This window comes from Drosophila busckii, chromosome 2R, assembly GCF_011750605.1.
Source record: "Drosophila busckii strain San Diego stock center, stock number 13000-0081.31 chromosome 2R, ASM1175060v1, whole genome shotgun sequence".
Classification (NCBI taxonomy): domain Eukaryota; kingdom Metazoa; phylum Arthropoda; class Insecta; order Diptera; family Drosophilidae; genus Drosophila; species Drosophila busckii.
In genome coordinates this window covers 23,316,069-23,335,041 of record NC_046605.1, presented here as the reverse complement: position 1 = coordinate 23,335,041, position 18,973 = coordinate 23,316,069, and the positions used below count along the sequence as shown (strand labels likewise).

The window sequence follows — 18,973 nt, the reverse complement described above, 5'->3', positions numbered from 1 at the left end:
CGTTTTAAAGGAACGCATTGCAAATAAATTTGCCATCATTGTAGAAAAGCCTGGTGCCAAACAACTCTGCGCTATAAATCCCAGCTTTAGCTCTGCCAGACATATTACATCATCGCCTTGTTTCCAGTCCCACGACGGTATATTCAGTAAATATGCCTGAAAATTGTCTTATTGTTTAGGTGGAAATTGTTTTTACAAATCTATTATGAGTGTTATAGAAAACAAATATACAATATAATATTACATAATGCACTATGTAAAAACGAAAACGGGTAAAAAACGAAAATGTTAGCATTAAGTCTAAGTAATAAGCTCAATATATAATTTTGCATGTTTTGTATTTTGTTATTAGAACACCCCTTTACAACTTCTCCATTCAATTCTATTGCTTTTTTTTTAATTTAATAGCTTAAATCTTCATATGCAAAACATATGTATGTTAAAAAAATTATTATTATTATATCACAAAAGTTTTCTACCACATATTACTACTACATATCGCAGTGATAATAAAATCCCATAGCTCCATTAGCCCATATAAGGTCACCCTTCGCAATTGCAGCACACTGCACATGAATTTTCTCATTTTTTTGCCAAAACACAAAAAAAAAATTTCTAAATGTATACTTTTTTTTTTAAGAGAGCATACTAATAGACTGCGTTCAGCAAAGTAATAAACCTTTACCTTCAGATACTTAAAAGTTGTGTGTTTATACTAAATCGTAGACTTTTATGGACTTACCTTATTGTGGTATTGCATAAGCTGAATGATTACACGTATATCATCGCTGTAGTTTTTTATTGAAATAACCCTCATTATGTTCGCAGCATCTTCAGCGTCGGGGTCTTGGCAATATTTGTTAGCTAGCACTAGACAGGCATCAGCTTCATGTACCTTTACAATAGACAACATATTTATAATCTATGTATATAGTATTAATAATAATTATTATGTTATTGATAGATTTTTAAACATTTAATTTTTTGCTGGTATGCTACTTTATATGATCGATATGTTTTTAATAGTTTGTGTAGTGATTTGGGCTTGATTTATTACGGCATCATAGTTTTTGTTTTAATAAGAATAGTTAATAAGCATATATGTAAGTACGCTGAACTATGGTACAAATTACAGTGTGATTTGGAATGTCTGAAGTGAAAATGCATGTGTTTTTTTGCCCTCTTGCTTGACTTACACATATACAATTTAGTACTTCGTAAATTTTAAGCTTACGCAACAACAGAGATAGGAAGACAATAAGCTGTAAAACAATCTCTTGACTGTTAATATTTTTCACTAGTAACTAATAACAACATTTAAATGAACCAAAAATGGTCTTCTTTATGTATTGAATTGGTAGTAAAAACAGAGATAATGTATTTTTTAAGAGATCTTCTGACATTCGAGGGATCAAAAGATTAAACCAAAAAAAATAATGAATGTAAAAACAAAAGGGTAAATTCAAATAAATTTAAAGTGTATAAAAAAAACACATAAATGGCTAACATGCAGCTATTTTATATTTTGTATATTGGGAAAAGTATATTGGAAGCATTGCACAGTATCTAAGAATTCAAACCTAGTGTTTCCCAGCATGCAAATTCTAACGTATTTTACAGGAATGCCATAGGTATCAGTAGAAAAATAAATTCCGTATTTCCGCTTTGAGGGTGATTGTCCCTAATACATGGCTAATAAAACATTTATAATCTTTGTGAAAAAACTACTTAGATTGGGGGCCAATTGTTGCGAGTGCGTAAAAATCCAAAAATATTCCCAACAACCTCATCCTTTTTTGAGGCGTCAGCTTCAGCCAGCATTGATCTATGTTGATCTGTTTTTTTTTCAATTGTGACATAACTAGAAATAGTTGAAATCGTACACTATCGAAGGTAAAACCACTAGTTCTTAGTGGTAAAATCTAACAAATTTGTAGCCAAAGTGTTTGTTCAGTGTCACATAAAATCTGCTCGAAGTTCGATATCGTATTTGTCAGCTTTAAATTAGAAACGATTAACGATATTATGAAGCTAAAAGTATTGACTTTAAAAATGTGGATCGATACCAGAGAACGGCAAAAGTGGCAATTTTTACGCACAAGGGTTGCACTGTAGAAAAAGAAGTGCAAGAACTGACTCGGACACAAAAAAATTTTATGTCTCGATGTCAGAATACAAGGCAAAGGAAACTACGTTTGACTGGACTAACCCTTTGCGAGAAATAATTTCGCTTTTTTGCTAGAGTGCTGACATATATTCATGTGATTTAATGTGAACGTGACTTGATGTGAACGTGATTTAATATGAAATTGAATATTTATTTATTACCAAGCTCATTCACAGTCACTACTTTGTGTTTAGCCTTTGCAGTTTGTCAGCACTGACTGTACGCCGCCGCGAAGGCAGGTAGAAACACTTGAAACACTTTTTCGAACCTTTTTCTTGTGCACTATGTTCGCGACACATAAAATATTTCATGTGCGCAATGGGTGTATTGCTAATCCAACATTGTATTGCTTAGTGCTTATATTATCAGTTAGTAAGGGTTTGTACGCACAGTGTTTTTAAGAGTGAGTGCACTATTGCCGCTCTCTGATCGATACTTAAACAAAAGACTTATTTGTATTTATTTACGATCAAATTTAAACCTTTTTAAAAATCGAGCTGAAAATTATCGAAAGCTTCATATAAATTTAGGTGTAGGTAGGTGTAGGTTCAGAATATATATATAAACAAATCTGTTGAGTAATATTTTTTTTTTTTAAATACCATTTAATTTAAAATTTTTATTTTACATAATTTCAAATATTTTTTTTTTAGTATGTTGTTGTCCGTATTACAAAATTAAATAAATTAAGCAAATTAGTAAATAAGTAAAAAAAAAAAAAACTAGTATCGGAAGTTTTTGCTTTGATATGAAGTCAAACTTTTTTTTTTTAATTTTTAAGCTAGTGCTGCGTATTGAAAGAATCATTTGTCACCGTGAAACACAACATCTATGAATCTAGAAACTAAAAGCATGAAAACTAAAAGAAATTTATAAGGGAATAATAAAAATAACCGGTGTTTTTAGTAAAGCGGCCCATCCACAGTAGAGCATGTTGGCCGACTGCCGTCAGCTAAATTTCATTTGCCACTAACTAGTGCCAACATTGCTTGCCAACTTCAGCTGCCGGCAAATTTTGAGCAGTGAACATGGCAACGGACAACGACAGCGCCACTGTAATTGCACTTATGGCAATAAATATGTATTTGTATAAAGAACTGTTATGTTTAGTAGAGCCGGAAATCTGAAGACAGGACACACAAATGCGTGACGCAATAAGTGCAAACGAACGTCTGTCAGCGACTTTGCGTTTCTTGGCTAGTGGTCAAAGTTACGAAGATCTAAAATTCTTAACAGGAATTTCTCCTCAGAGCCTTGGGCGCATCGTTATTGAAACATGTCAGGCAATAATTAAAATGCAAGTAATGTTCGTGCCAACATTGCCGAGCATGTTGTTGCCAACACAAACAAGATAGAATCAGAGCTCGCAAGAAGTGGTCCCTTTTTGCAAAAAGTCCCAAAAAGATCTGTTGCTTGCAGACACAATTGAAAACGGGATCAAAAAGACACTTCTACCCCGTTTTTACTCAGCGTGCTCTTTGCTCAATAGTGAATTTCTTGTTCCTCCTATATGTACGCGCTCCACTCGAGACACTTTAAATTCGTAGAGTGTTCTTTCGCATGAATGTGTTGCGCGCTTGCATTAGTATAAAAAACAATATAATTTTCGCTACCTGCTGTCGCGTCAGCGCGGTATGTACGCCAGTACAGACAGCCCTTATTTTCCGTTTTTTCACATACATTTCACGCCGTTCTCTGATATGTATATTCCTACGCATTAACGTCCCAGAACTTGAACCATTTCTATCTCTATCATCCTCTTTCACGCTTTGCCTATCATGAACATAAACAACAAACAAAGCACTAATGACAACAACAGAATAAGACACTTTGTGCTTGAATCGCACAAGCAAAATAATGCGTCCGATCAAAAATATCCTTTCAAACTGTGTCGCAAAGCGCTTCGTGTGTTTCTCACCAGTGTTGCCAGATAGCAATTTCATGCTAGTTCTACATATTCAAAATGAAAAGCTTAATAAATGTACAAATAGCTTTAGCCCTGAAATCTGCTATATTTACTTTCTCTTTATCTTCATTTTACAATTTTGTCAATCTCTTCAATTTTTTAGAATCTTTCATTAGAGTTTTGAAACACAATTATTGTCTAGCTTATTCCAGCTTATTTTTTTCCTCAATCTAGCCTATCTCGTCTCTCAAAATCTGGCAACACTGTCTCTCACCGATCAACATAAAACAGAAAACACGATTGAAATCAGTTTAAAGTGTTCTGTTCAGAGAGTGAGCGAGTCTGTATAATATTTCCGTTATTTCATTGAGCAGACAGCTTTTGGTTGAGCATATTTTGGGAGCTCTGGATAGAATGATTTCTATTTCTTTCGAGCGGCTCGGCCAATGCGAAATTTAGAGACGAGCATTACCTCCAACGATGAAAATTTCGTCGAGCTCAACATGCTCGACCAACATTCTCTACTGTGGTTAAGTTTAATTACCAAGTAAATATAAAAAATTGTGAAATGTCAGATCAAACAGTTGTTTTTAACAATACATATAATACTAATTACAGTACACATAGGTAATTAAAATTAATAATTGAGCGATATCTGTAGAAAGCTAGCGATGAAAAATGTGTGTAAAAAGATTTATTTGTAATTGTGTAATTATAGTTAATTTTGTCTGTAATCAATAAGCCAAGCACATTTTAGTTGTATAAATAAATAGATGCACACAAGGACATTGTTATGTATGTATTTAAATATAATCGCTTTAAATAAAACAACAAACACGTAGTAACACAGAAAAATGATCAGCAATTGTTTTACCTTAACCCTTTGCAGATCAATTGGATTCATTATGGTTCCTTGGAAGAACTCCACGGTGGTAAAATGACGTTTGAACAAACCCTCAAGTTCCAAATCGGGTGGTTTTCTTATTAGTTCAATTTATTTTGTTTTTATCATTTTTTTACGATTGGGAAAGTTATTTTTTTATATTTTTTTTTTTGTTGAAAAAGGATGTGTTGTATTTTGCCGTATACATAATTTTTTCCACAACACAATTACGAAATATTTTTGTTTTTTAAACCAAATATTGTGTTAAATGCGATATTATAATCAAAATTTATGATCATTGTAGTTTACGTTTAGCGACATATGCAAATAAAAATATTTATATTAAAGAAATTAAAATCAATGTATGATAAAAACATAATAAAATGAGTGCATTGTAAAAACATTGAATGCATTTTTGAATAACACAAGCCTATCAAATTCAGAATTTTTTAAAACATATCACAGTAACCTTCATTAATATTAAATGATCTTCAATCAGGGGTGCTTTTGGACACATTCGAAATTAGCTTCAATTTATGAAGAAAAAAAAACAACAACTTGGAGTTCCTATTCTGTCTGAGTACACGAACTATAGGCAACTTTGTAATTTTTTTAAAGACTGATTTAAAGAAGATATTAAAACAGACATTTTCATCAATTTAGCTTTTGTTCTATTGCTTGCAAATGGTAAATCTTAAAAAAAATTTTCTTCTGTCAACGAATTTTAAAATAAGACGTTCGATGTCTATAGATATCTAATTTTTATCAGAAACAAGTTGGTAAACAGAATGCATTGATATCCAATAAAATAAATAACAATGGTAAAAGCCAAGTTAAACGCCGCAGGCATGAATCGCAGCTGACTCGTTATATTCTTTGTACAATAAACAATAAATAACAATAAATAAAGCGTACTGCTGTGTCTCTAGCTTTTATAGTCTCTGAGTTCTTATTGCTCATACATACATACAGGTTCATATAATATAATATATGCTGGTGCCTGCTCTTTTTTTATTTGTTACATAAATGTAAATGTGTGTAAGGACTAAATCGAAGAAGACAATACTTGGAGGGCTGATTTACTGTGAAAGTGAAAAATATATGTATTACTACAAGCCAATTAGGCGAATATTATTATAGTTACAGATATGTAAATACCAATTCGACAGGCCTGCGTTATAAAGCATTATAATTAAAATGCGCATGCATACACAAATACATTAAATAATAAATATTAATAAAAAAAATTCTTTAAATAATGCTCTTAGTTTGTTTGATAAATTAATTTAAATCAATTCGATTGTCTTAAGATATTTAAATTAGTTACTAATCTAATAATCTGCTTGTGTGTAGTATTGATCATTTTTCGTAGTTTATCTAAAGTCTAATAAAAGTATTGAACTCTACATAGATCTCTAATTTACGTTTTATTTTATAATTACGATAAAACTGGAAGAATTTAAATATAAATTATAAAAAAATTTTAATATAAAGCATATATTTCTGCAACGAAAATTAAATTAATTAAAGATAACTTATCTATATGTAGTGTTTAATATTTTAGCTTACAGTAAATTTGAGTATAATGTGAAATTTATTGTCAATTAATTATTACGAAGAAATTCAAAAAATTCATATTGAAAGAAATTTCATTCCATATTAATAAATATTGGGAGACATCGTAAACGAATAAATAAATAAATCATCACTAATTAATAAAACCGAAAAATCATAAAATAAATGTGTAAAAAAAATAATATAAGATAAATCGGAAAGTGGATTGTAAGTGTACATGGTCTAACAAATATTTAAATATTTGTACACTTGTCTTGAGTTTGAGTTGTTACATGGTTGACTTGGTTGCTTAACAATATTATTTATAACATGAAGTGTGTTAACTTAATATTAATAAATAAATTATAGAGTCCGATTTTCAGAAGTCTCATTCTGAATTATTTTCTCTTTAGAAATAAAATCAAATATACCTATATGGTGTACCTACATAGCTCCATTCTTAAACAAGTGGACAGGTTAAAGTTGGGCGCCACCAGCATTTAAATACACTTTGAACTATGTATCGCCACCAACAACACAATGCAACTCCACCACAACACATACAACACAAAACACCTCGCAAAAGACGTTTGTTGCGCTCAGCACTGCACCCGCTGTCATAATTAAAATGATAATAGAATAATTCCAAAAAGTTATTTATTACCGATCGAGCTTTGAAATTTCACTAATCGAAAACATGACGAGCAATTTGGTTGATTTATAATAATTAAATATATATTTATGGTCGCCACTCCTCCTCCTTTACAATACATTTTGATCAAAACTCTTATACTGCTTAGTTTCTTTTTTACAAAAATGTCAAAGTGTATAAAAATTAGCGTCATTTAAACCAAAACTAAAATTAAAAATATAATAGATAATATTTGAAATATAATTCTTAAAATTCGGGGAATCATAATTTTCTCTATATATTTTTGAACATTCCTCTTATATATATTATTTGTATTCGTATTCAGTAGGAGTCTTCCGCGATCAGGAGTCTTGTCAAACTAAACTGTTTTGCGATTTTAAACTAACATTTTGTATTTAAATATTATAGTTTCTTTTGTTATGTACTTTGAATATACTTATTCTAACCCTCTGTGATAGAAAACAAAGACTTATACTCTCTAAAATAAAAGGATGGGACCCTTTAACTTTATTAATAATATCAGAATGATGGAGATAAATTTGATACCAAGGAAGACTATATACCCACTACACCTATATATCCACTTTGTATCAATGCCTTAATTGATTATAATTATAATATACAATAATTGGCATAACATAAAAATGTGTTAGTCTATGGAAGCGCCTCGTAATTTCATCTTTGTATATTAAAGATCACATATTTATCCATACTTTAAAAATTGTCTTTTTTAATAAAGATCTGAAGTTTGAAACGTAAATGTATACGTTGAAATTATTGAAACGAATCAGAACCAAGCTTTTCACATTATTTATTTAATTTGAGTATTTTTGTGTATTTCTATTGTACTTTTATGAGTGTATGGATTTCAATTAATGTATGTTAACGACTATGCGTCGTTAAAGTATATTTGTGTACCTTAACTCGTTCCAGGTCGACTGCATTCATCATAGTTCCCTGAAAAAACGCCACTGTTGTATAGTGACGCTTCAGAAGTCCCTCAAGCTCCAGATCAGGTTCTTTGCTATTATTATTATGATATTGTTTACATTACGTTATGTTACTTGTCACATATATAATAGGGTGTCACATATTTTTCAACAAATTTAAACCAAAAAATCTACATAAATTAATTTTGACGAAAATGTAATACAAATTCACATTCCAATTGGCACTGTATTATTTCAACTTTAAATTGAAGAGAACTTGAAAAAAATATTCGGCACGTGTTAATGCAGCCATTAATTTGCAAAAGAAAATGTTTAATTCTTAAGCACAAAAGCAATAAATGGAGAGCAGATGCGTCTTCAAATCCAAAAAAAAAAAAAAAATTACTCTAATATATACGTGTATACATTCATAAGGTAAAACGACAATTTTCTTGAAAAAATTAAATTTTTTGAATTTAAATATGCATCTTCCCATTTTGTTAGACATTACATTAGCCCATGATGAAAAAAATATAAAGCTTTTTCATACAAATTTTCTATCTTATAGTGCTTATCGGCATGGGATAATGTAGTGTAAAATAATGTCTAGTATTATTAAAGTATGCTTTGAAAAAATAAAATTTGTTGAAAGTATGGACAGTCTATATATATATATATATATATATATATATCTATATACAATTTATACTGGTATACACTGTTTAATAAAAGCATATACATTTTAACTACTAATATAATTAAAAATAAAGTTAATTTAAGCTTAAGTTATATTATTTTTGTTGAGAGACTTATGTGATTTAATTTATGTAAAATGAATTTAATAGCTTGATACAAAAATTCATTTTTCAAACTTTTCAGCATTCATAATATTTCAATAATTAAAATTATATTTTTAAAAAATAATTATATTAGAAATAAATTAAATAAACAATGTGATAAATTGTGAAATTTAAATAATATCTTTAAAATTTACTTACCGATGCAAGAAAACTACTTCGACATCAACATCCTCACGGTCTTCGTGCAAAAAGTCCTTCAAGAAATGGGACACGGATTCATACGTAATATGACCGCATACTACAATATGTCTATGTAAGTGTATAAGCGTAGAAAATAAAAAAAAATTTATTAGAAAAAATATATTATGCATTTTCTAATATTTTTTTTATATATTTATTAAATAAGACTATTGGTTTGCTTGGTAATACTTGATAGAAATAATATACTCTAAAATTATATTTTAAAATTCAATAACCCAAAATTTAGCTTGAAAGTTATATAAATTCCAATTATTTTCAAGGTTGCTACACAAATCTCCAGCGATTTTTTCTGTGGCACCCTAAGCCTTTAATTATTTACATAATATATAACTTTGTTACCAAAATCGTACAATATATTATATTCTCTATTTGTTCAAACAAACTAAGCAGATTCAATAAAATATACAAAATAATTTTGCGTGTAACAAAGCTTTATTAATTTTGTATATAAAAGAGAACTTTTAAGTTATTGAATTTTAAGAACGAATAAATTATTTATTTCAATGATTTTAAATTAATAATATGTATATATTGTGTGTATGTTAATGTTATGTAATGAAATAAAGTTACCAGTTAATAGTTAATAATGGTTGGTATACATACATATGTGGTATACGAGTTATAAGTTTAAATCAATTAATAATCTTTCAAATATATTTGACGATAATTTAAGCTCGCATTTTGACACAAGTCTATGATCACTGATTAATAGTTTTATTAAAAATCCAAATTCTTCACATATGTACATATTTTTTACTTCTGTTGTTGTATAACCTCTTACTTGTTTTTAAATTCTAACAATACGATGTACTTATAATAAATTAGTGTATATAAATATTTATTATTATTTATAAATAATATTAATATTATTTTTATTTTTTATTAACTGTTAACAGTTTCGTTTAACCATTTTATCAGTGTTATTATGTTTTTAGAATGCTTACATTATGTTTTTTATAAATTACATTGAATGCTTAAAAAAAAGAATCGATAATAAAAAAAAATTGCATAAGTAAAAAAGGATATTACATTATGCATTAAATTTAGTCTGCTACCCCAAAAGTTTCAAACACAATGAGGTAAAACTTATAAAAAAAAATATTTATTGTTTTAAAAATCGAATAATCGTATCTATATGTATCTGTTTATGTGATGGTCATGCAAACTACTAATTATGTAACACAAAATAAATTAGTCTAGCTAGTTTTATTAGTATGAGCTTGTATACGTACATTATTCAACGAAACCTAACATGCTAAGCTTATGGAATAAGTATAAAGTCAAGCATACAATTTTTAATGAATAGATACATATTTAGATTACAGGTAGGTTCATATTTGTTCTATTGTATATAATGTGGGTATAGTTTCCATTGTCATGGTAGTGGTGTACACAACACAAACTCAGTGTGTTACTGAAAAACAGAAATTTTTATGCAACACTCTACTTTCACGATTTAATCCAGTAATCCAACATCATGCATTTGTAACAATGTGCATTCAAAGGGATCATTTTAAAAACAAACATTTTATGTATACTTATATTTGTTTTTGAAATATTTGTTTTTAATCGTTTTATTTATTTAAAAAAAATTCTTTACAATTTTTTAAAGTCTAAATTTGATGTTAATAAATATTTAAAGTGACGTCAGAAAACAATTAAAATAGCGGGCCATTTTTAAATGGAACTATTCGCATTCATATCAAATGCTCACAGCTTTTTTTGCTTATAGAATTATTGAACAATGGATTTGAATTTGTATAAAAAAAATGAGTGACGGAAAAAAACAAAGCAAATAACGCGCTCTATTTGCCTTGCATTATGACCGATAATCAAAAGCTGTGTTTTTTCACACGAGAGCGATGTAAAATGACACCTTAACACTTAAAAAAAAGAAGAACAAAACTCATAAAATTTACATACAACTTAAAAAGCAAAGCAGCATCTGTTTTATTCAAACGTTAAAACGTTGTGCTTGAGGCGAACTCCTCTGACGCCACCTTAAAATAAATGCTTTTCTGAAGCTTTCAGAAGGTGAAAGTAATTTTTATATATGGGCATCTCCATATGTTGCGTGCGACAATTAAGCTTGTATTAAATGAAAAAAAAAGTCAATATGAGACAAACATGCTTCTTGTTTGTTTTATAAAATAAAAAAAGCTCTGGCATGGATGACTTAATAAAGAATATTTTTCGTCAAGGAAGGATAGAATTTAATTTAACAATAGGCTTAAAGCCTGTCTTTAGCCCTATATTTGTTGCTAAGTTTGTTTGCTGACATTTTTCGTAATCGAGACATTGAAGAAAACTAAGTCCTGTGTATGAAATAAAAAAATAAACCAATTTGACTAATCTTAAAATTTTTATATTGATGTTTCTCTGCTGTATACAGTTTTTCTCAAATTAAAATAGCTATGGATATACCCAAAATTATGAATCGGAATAATATAATAACTGACTTGAATGGTAGATATGTACATAGTATAAAGTTAAGTCAACGATAGCACTGCCCAGCGAACCTCAACTTTTGCTCTGCGAATAACATCCAACATAGTGTTTCCGCAACGATTATTAGGATTATTTAATCTAACAAAATAACCTTTTGTAATTTTAACTGAAATATCTATATTACATTCTAAATTTGTATGTTCTGTGTACATTTGTTTCTTTCAGCCTAGATATAAATGCACCCCCTGCTCCTCTGCATTCGAACGATTTGTGATTAACACGAATAAATCCATTAGGGCACACTATCTCGTATGTTATTTTCAAGCCACCTTCATGGCAGTGTAGAAAGTGTAGACCTGAGTCAAAAGACATATCCTGTACAGGGCCTGTCCATATATTACGTAATCGCCTAGGGGAGGGGAGGGGGTGAAGGAAATGATTATGTTTGATTACATGCGGAGGGAGGGGGTTTGGACAATGATTACGTAATCATTTTATAAAAATGTTGTTGTTAAAAGTATTTATTCAAAAATTGCTTTCGCGCCGATTACTCCGCCAATAAGTACTGAATGCAACTATATAATTAAGTCGATATACATATTCTATTATTTGTAAATCATTAAATAAATAATTAAATAATTAAATGTAAATTATTTGAAAATCAGCTGCTCGTTTTGAAAGTATGGGATTAACCGTAATCTGCTTTAAAATTTCGGTTGTGACATTTGCTCGTGTGCTTTGCAATGGAATCAAACCTAACGTATAAGCAGCTTTTGACAAGCCAACTTCCAACAATAAATAATATTAAAGATTGGTTGGAATCTCCGTTTGAAAATATAGATTAAAAAAACAAATTTGCTTAGTTTTCTTTTCTTGTGATTACGTAATCATTGTGGGGGGAGGTTGTTCATTGAATGATTACTTTTGATTACCAGGGGGGTCAAAATCGCCGAAAACGTGATTACGTAATACTAAATAATAAAAATATGGACAGACCCACACAAGTCTTTCGTGATTTTAGTGCCTATGAAACTAAGTCAGATTATAAGCATATTGAATACCTGGCTCTACTCTTTTTTTATTGCGTAAGTCTTTCACATTTTAAATTTTGTAACAAATTAGCAAAACAAGCAAACACATATTTTTTTAAATTTTTATTTTAGATATACTAACACTCAACTGAATAGGTTTAACACATTTACAGGTTATAATATTGTCAATTTGAATTAAAATGAAACATAGAGATATTAAAGTCTGAATACTACAAATTTGTCGAATCCCTACGAACGTAACCAAATTATAACAAACAATTGCCAGCACCCAAAACAATATTTTTATTTACAGAGCTTTCCTTAGCTGTAGCGTTGCACAACTTTGTGTGCGACTAGGAAAGGTGAGAAGAATATAGCTTAAAGCGTATGACTCTCATATAAAACTTCCTAACGATTCTTAAAGACTGTTATCTAGTAAATTGTACAATTGTTGTAGTTATTAGAGAAATTTTATGAATATACAAAAGATTTAATATAACATGATGAGTTATGATAAAAAAAGGATTGAACTCATACTCGTATTTTATTATATACTAACTAGTTTTATAACCTTCTATTATATATTTAAGAAATAATTATATTGCAATAAGTGCTGTGGATAAAAAAAATGAGAAAATTACATTATATTGGTGTCATTCAAATTATTTTCCATTTAAAGTTCTTCTAGATATGAACCTTCTAAGCACATTATGGTTTTAAAAAAACTAGACGATTGCTTAGTTATCTATAATTAAAGTCTAATTATGAATCAATCCCAGCTTTGATGGTCGCTGTAAAGCGCTGTAAAAAATGGTTCAATTCAAAGTCTTCTAAGATTCATCATTGCGTTTACTAGGTTCAATCTACGGAAATTTTATGATGCACCTGCTGTGGTGGAAGCCTAGTGTTATTTCTACTTATAAATACAAAAAATCAAAGATACAGAAAGAAAAACTTTTAGGGCTGCCACATAAATCACTGTGACTACATTTCATGTACAGCAGACCGAATCATCTCTAAATCAGCTGGAGTTTCATGCTTCCACCTAACCCAATTTATATTTTCGCAGTTATAATAAATTGTATATATAAGATAATAATAAACTTACAAAAGTTTCCAAACAAACTTTTGGATAATTTATATCTGGAAAGCTGGCAGTCCTTAGCAACTGAGTTCTAAAAGGTTGGTGAAAATACTAAATAAAAAGGAAATCACTAAAAATTCTCTGGCAGCTTGGAAATTTCCGTGCGAACATTTTGTCCACTGAATTCGATTTCACTTGTAATTTCTGTAACACCCCGAATATAAACAAAATTTATTTCATTATAGTTTTAACTAATAAGTAACAAAAATGTCAAAACCTACGCTCACATTTAATATAGATAAGTTTTACGTTGACACAACTTTATCGCTTGAATATGGTCTTGCATTAAATAAATATTTGACTATACTTCTTAGTCTTCTAAAGCTATAAAAAAGGATTAAATGAATATTATAATGGTTATCAATTTTCTAAGGTTACTAATTTTCTTAGCTTTTTGATACATAAATAAAAAAACTTATTTCTCAATAACTACAACAATTTTACGTAAATAAGTCATATACAGTAGTTAAGAAAGACAGAGACAGACAAAGAGAGAAAGAAAAATATTTATAAAAAAGTTATTTATTATTACTGGCACGTTGTAAAAAATTGATGTAATTAAAATATCAAGCATGTTTGAATGGAATAAAATTTTGTAGCAGTGAGAAGTAAATTAAATATTAACGGATCATGATTAATATTTATAAGATATAAAATCTTAGTAGATCCTGAATTATATATTTCAATTTATTCTGCTTAATGTCCGACCGTATTTCATGATATAATTTTATGTTACAAAAAATCTTACCGAATGGCATTTTATAAATTTGAAGAAAAGAAGCTTTTCGAAAATGACCGATAAAGCGGATGGTGACATCTTACTTCATCTAATTTAAAAGTGAATTAAAGCCTTAGCTTTTTTTAATTTGATCGAAAACCACTAATAAACTTAAAATCTTGAATTAATAGTAGTATTTGCTTAAATCATACTAATGTTAGTTTAGAGTAGCTGGAAGGTTTCCTGCCCTCGGCTCCTTATACTTTAGCCTTTTGTGTTACCACATAATGCCTATTAAACGCGTGTTCTAAATCACACTTATAACATACATATTAATAAAAACGTATTTCTTAACTTGAATTGCCATCTTCTAGTTTGATTGAATACTAGTCTGAATAAAAAATTAAAATCTCAAAATCCCTAATGGTCTTCGATAAAAATTATCAGCTATAATAACATTAAAAATTGAGTTTTGCAATATAAAATAAAGTGTAACAAACCGTTTACAATGTGTTGCTGATACTATAAATGGAGACGAAAGATAGGCATATACAAATCAATTAATTTTATTTTGAAGTGTATTCAGTTCAATGCAAAAAGTTCTGAATAACCAAAACGGACTTGAAATTTTTTTTAGTTGTAGGTATTGAATTAACTATTTATATTATTCTAAACATTTTGTTTGTTACTTTAACAGTTTGGTTGTTTTATGAATATTCACATTTTTGTTACATCTTAGTGCTTTTCAGGAAGTTGTTCAAGATGTTAAGCGAATGACAATATTAGATTCTCTAAATCGTATTTAAAAACGATGCATTCTTTTTTTGACTTGTTACTTATTTAATAATTGGCAAAAATTAACCAAAATTTAATATAAATATCTTCCAGACTGTGTGTGTAATAAGAATGTGTCTGCATAATTAATGAAAAATAATCAAAACCGGTTAAGTTTATTGGCGGATATATTATATATATATTGCCTTAAAATAAATACCAGTTATCTCAATATATATTTGTAATTTACCAATGTATCAATTTTTCCTGTCTGCTGAAAAGTTGATGTCTACATTTTCGCATTACATTAGCATTACAATTGTCTACGGGAACGTTTTAAAAAATTTAGACGGTAGGAAAATTTTATAAAATATTTAAGCCTGTCTTATTAAATTGTTTAAGTGTTAAACTGAAATTATAATTATTAATCAATTAAATTATTTATGAAACACTATTGTAATGATTATTCAAGATTCGGGATCAGTTGAGATTACGAAAAATAATATTTCTGAAGCAGTCGGTATATATTTTGTAGTTTTTGATAACTTCCCAACAAAACCAAGACAAGTATTTGAAAATATACACCAAACCAAACAAGACTTGTAGCTACTCACGCATTTAAAGCGAAAGCTTTCTTTATTTTTGAATACTTCGGCATTTTTTATAAAAAATTAAAAAGTGTATTATGAATTTGTGCAAATGTATGTAAGAAGGAGGAAGTTTATGAGAAGACAAACTGAATCGCCTGTCTGCATGAATGAGCAACTAAATCTCAGCAACTATAAGAGCTAAAGCAAGCAAATTTAATATGTAGGTGCTCCGATACCCTTTTTATTTACTCCTCCCTCCCCAGTAAATCGAAAAAGAAAACAATTTACGTCACCAATAGTTAACGGAAAAATATAAAATGTATCACAAAAATGATTTGTCATGACGCGACCGATGCCGCACAGAATGAGCGCATAAATAACTTGGGAGTTATTCACATTTTGATTTTTAATACAGACAACGGGGTGCGCCTGTTGACGCGTCGTTGCTAACGCTACAGCGAAAACGAGCAGTGTAAATTACGAGCTGTAAATTAATCGCTGTATGTCTGTTTGTGATTCCGTGCTTGTGTTTTCTGCGATGCCCTAGTCAAAGTGTGTATACAAGTTGGTTACGCAAACTTCAAAGCGCTCATTTTGCTGTTTATTTTGTAATCTCAATTAATCCCATTTTTTTATTTGTAATCGTACGTAGTCAATTGGGGATTGAGCAGAAACGAAAACAATCGTAGATTTAGTACTAATTCAAAAGAAATATTTTGTTAAAATGTAACACAAAGGCTTTCAAAATGAGTACGATATACATATGGTATTTATTTATATTTAAAATTAAATAAAAAATGTCCTAAATCATACCATTTATTTTTATATTTTTGTAAGAAACATCCACACACATTCATAAATATTATTTAGGCGATTAGACTGTCATATTAACGCTTGAAATTTTCGATTAAACACAGCGAAGCACTTTCTACTTTTGTGAATCTGTGAGATAACATAACAATTTATAGTTCTGCTAACGCGTACGTCTACGATGTTTACTATGATGAATTTAAGTTAAGCATTGGATTTATTAAAGTATTTTGGCATATAATAATACACACAAATATGTATATACAAAATACATTGAGATATCGAAGTCTAGACGAATAAGTTAACACAATATGAAGCACCAATCACGAATTATTTAAAGACTAATGAAATGCAAAAATGTCAAAATTAAGTAAAAAATAAAATGTGTATAATTTTTTTAAAAATGAGAATTTTATGCTCTCCCATATATTAAACAGCTAAATAAAAAAAAAAAAAAATAAAAATAACTTAAAACGTGCAACATTATACATTTTTCTTTTGAATACGAATTGTTTACAGGTACGACGTATCACAAACATTGAGAATCAGAAATTTTAAGAGATGCTTTGATAACAAAAATCAGGCGAATCAAAAGATAATATAAATAGATTTTGGCAACATATTAAATTAATCGCTTGAATAAAAAACAGAATATTTAGACTTTTATTATGTCAAATTAAACTATTAGAAAATTAAAAAAAAAAACAATTGAAAAAGCTCTTTGGCTTTTTAATTTTTTTATGTATAATTTGCTTGGCGGCTGTGGCAAGAATGATGGCTTGATTACACATACCGTACTTTTTATTATTTTTGAAATATATTATTTTAAGTAGTACTCTGCAGAGTAAATAATTGTTTTTAGGGAGTCATTGACTATATGTATGTCTTGTTAAATGTTATGTCAGCTAAATTAATTCTTTAACTATATAGAAAAACGACCACTCTCTCAAATCACTCGGTACATGTAATGAGAATTATGATCAGCTTTGTGGGTATTTAAAATCAAATTTTACTTTTATAAGCCAAACGTTTATCTGTTGTTCTTTATATTTGAGTGTTGACTTGGTGAAATGGCGGCCATGTAACGTGGGACATTTTAGCTGAAATGTTACTTTCTTATGTCTTTATTGAATAAAATTAAAGTCAAAATCAAATTTACTTAGCAACATAAAAAATAATTAAAATTGTATTTTTATGAATAAACACAAGTTAAATTTTAGATTTGGTGTCTATATTATGTCAATTGCAATGAAACATGTAATTTTATATTCTCTTTGGACTTAAAATTAAGTTTTATTATATTGTTAATTGTATACATATTTTTTGATTATTAAATGTTTTGTATGAATGGAAAGAAAAAAATTTAGTTTGTCTCACCTTCGCCCTTTTTCATTTTTTAATGTGCCCCCATACTTGGCTCTTGTTCCAATCAAGTCTATTATCTCAGGTATACAACTTGCAAAAATGGCCTGTTTACAGTATGAAAAAAATTGATGATTGTGCAGTATTTTCGATTTCTCATTAATCTTTATTATTTCATTTTATAGAATGATAATAAACATATTTCACATAAATAATTTAATATGACACAATGCGCAATGCCAAAAAAGAGGGCTGACACAAAATGGAGATCAACGAGGCGAACATAACAGGAGATGTGATGGAGAAAGCGAAAGAGAGAAATAACCACGATAGGAATTCATCTATTAAATGCTCTACAGAAATTTTAACGTTAATTTTCATTATAGCGGTCCTAGCCCTGATGCTCGCCTAAGCTTTTCTGTGGTCGGCGCTGAATGTGCTTATTTCAAATCCTAAGCACAATGATATAAAACCATAAATTATAAAATAAAACATAAAATATTCGCATATAAACTTGTTCATCTTGAAAAAACTAATGTGAATTATTTTTTATTATATTGCAAGTAACTCCTGTAGAAAAGTAATTGTAGACTTTTATTATTGCAATAGGCGTTTTGATTTCTTGGAGGAGTGTGTTGACTATATTTGGTAAGATATGCAGGGATGGTAAAATACAGCAAAATTTAATTAGGCATCAAAATTACAGAGGGAGATTTAGTGAGATATATTTTCTTCTTATTCAAGTGATCGTTTTAGATGCAATCAAACAAACTTGAATCATAAGTTTAAAATTGTAACAACAAACAATAAATTAGCTTAAAATGTTGCTTAAATAAAGTTTTTATTAGTATGTTTGTTTTAAATTTTTAACTTAACTTTAATTTATCTTTTGATTTGGTTAACAATATGTTGATGCACTAAATTGTGATTATAAATGTAATGGT

At 28.9% G+C, this 18,973-nt stretch overlaps 1 protein-coding gene across 36 annotated transcripts in view; it reads right to left on the bottom strand.

Moving 5' to 3' along the window:
• The window catches only part of LOC108603137 (calcium-activated potassium channel slowpoke), a 101,987-nt gene that overhangs the window by 29,888 nt on the left and 53,126 nt on the right, over positions 1-18,973 (bottom strand). For 26 of the 36 annotated variants that reach the window (XM_033293082.1, XM_033293081.1, XM_017991665.2 and 23 more), the window contains 4 exons: positions 9,090-9,200; positions 4,948-5,053; positions 743-895; positions 1-156 (listed from right to left, as the gene is read on the bottom strand). In XM_033293082.1, coding sequence (XP_033148973.1) covers positions 1-156; positions 743-895; positions 4,948-5,053; positions 9,090-9,200 — 526 coding nt within the window. Of the gene's footprint in view, positions 157-742; positions 896-4,947; positions 5,054-8,080; positions 8,187-9,089; positions 9,201-18,044; positions 18,137-18,973 lie in introns of all 36 variants that reach the window. The other 10 variants (XM_017991660.2, XM_033293098.1, XM_033293084.1 and 7 more) reach the window with 3 other exon arrangements.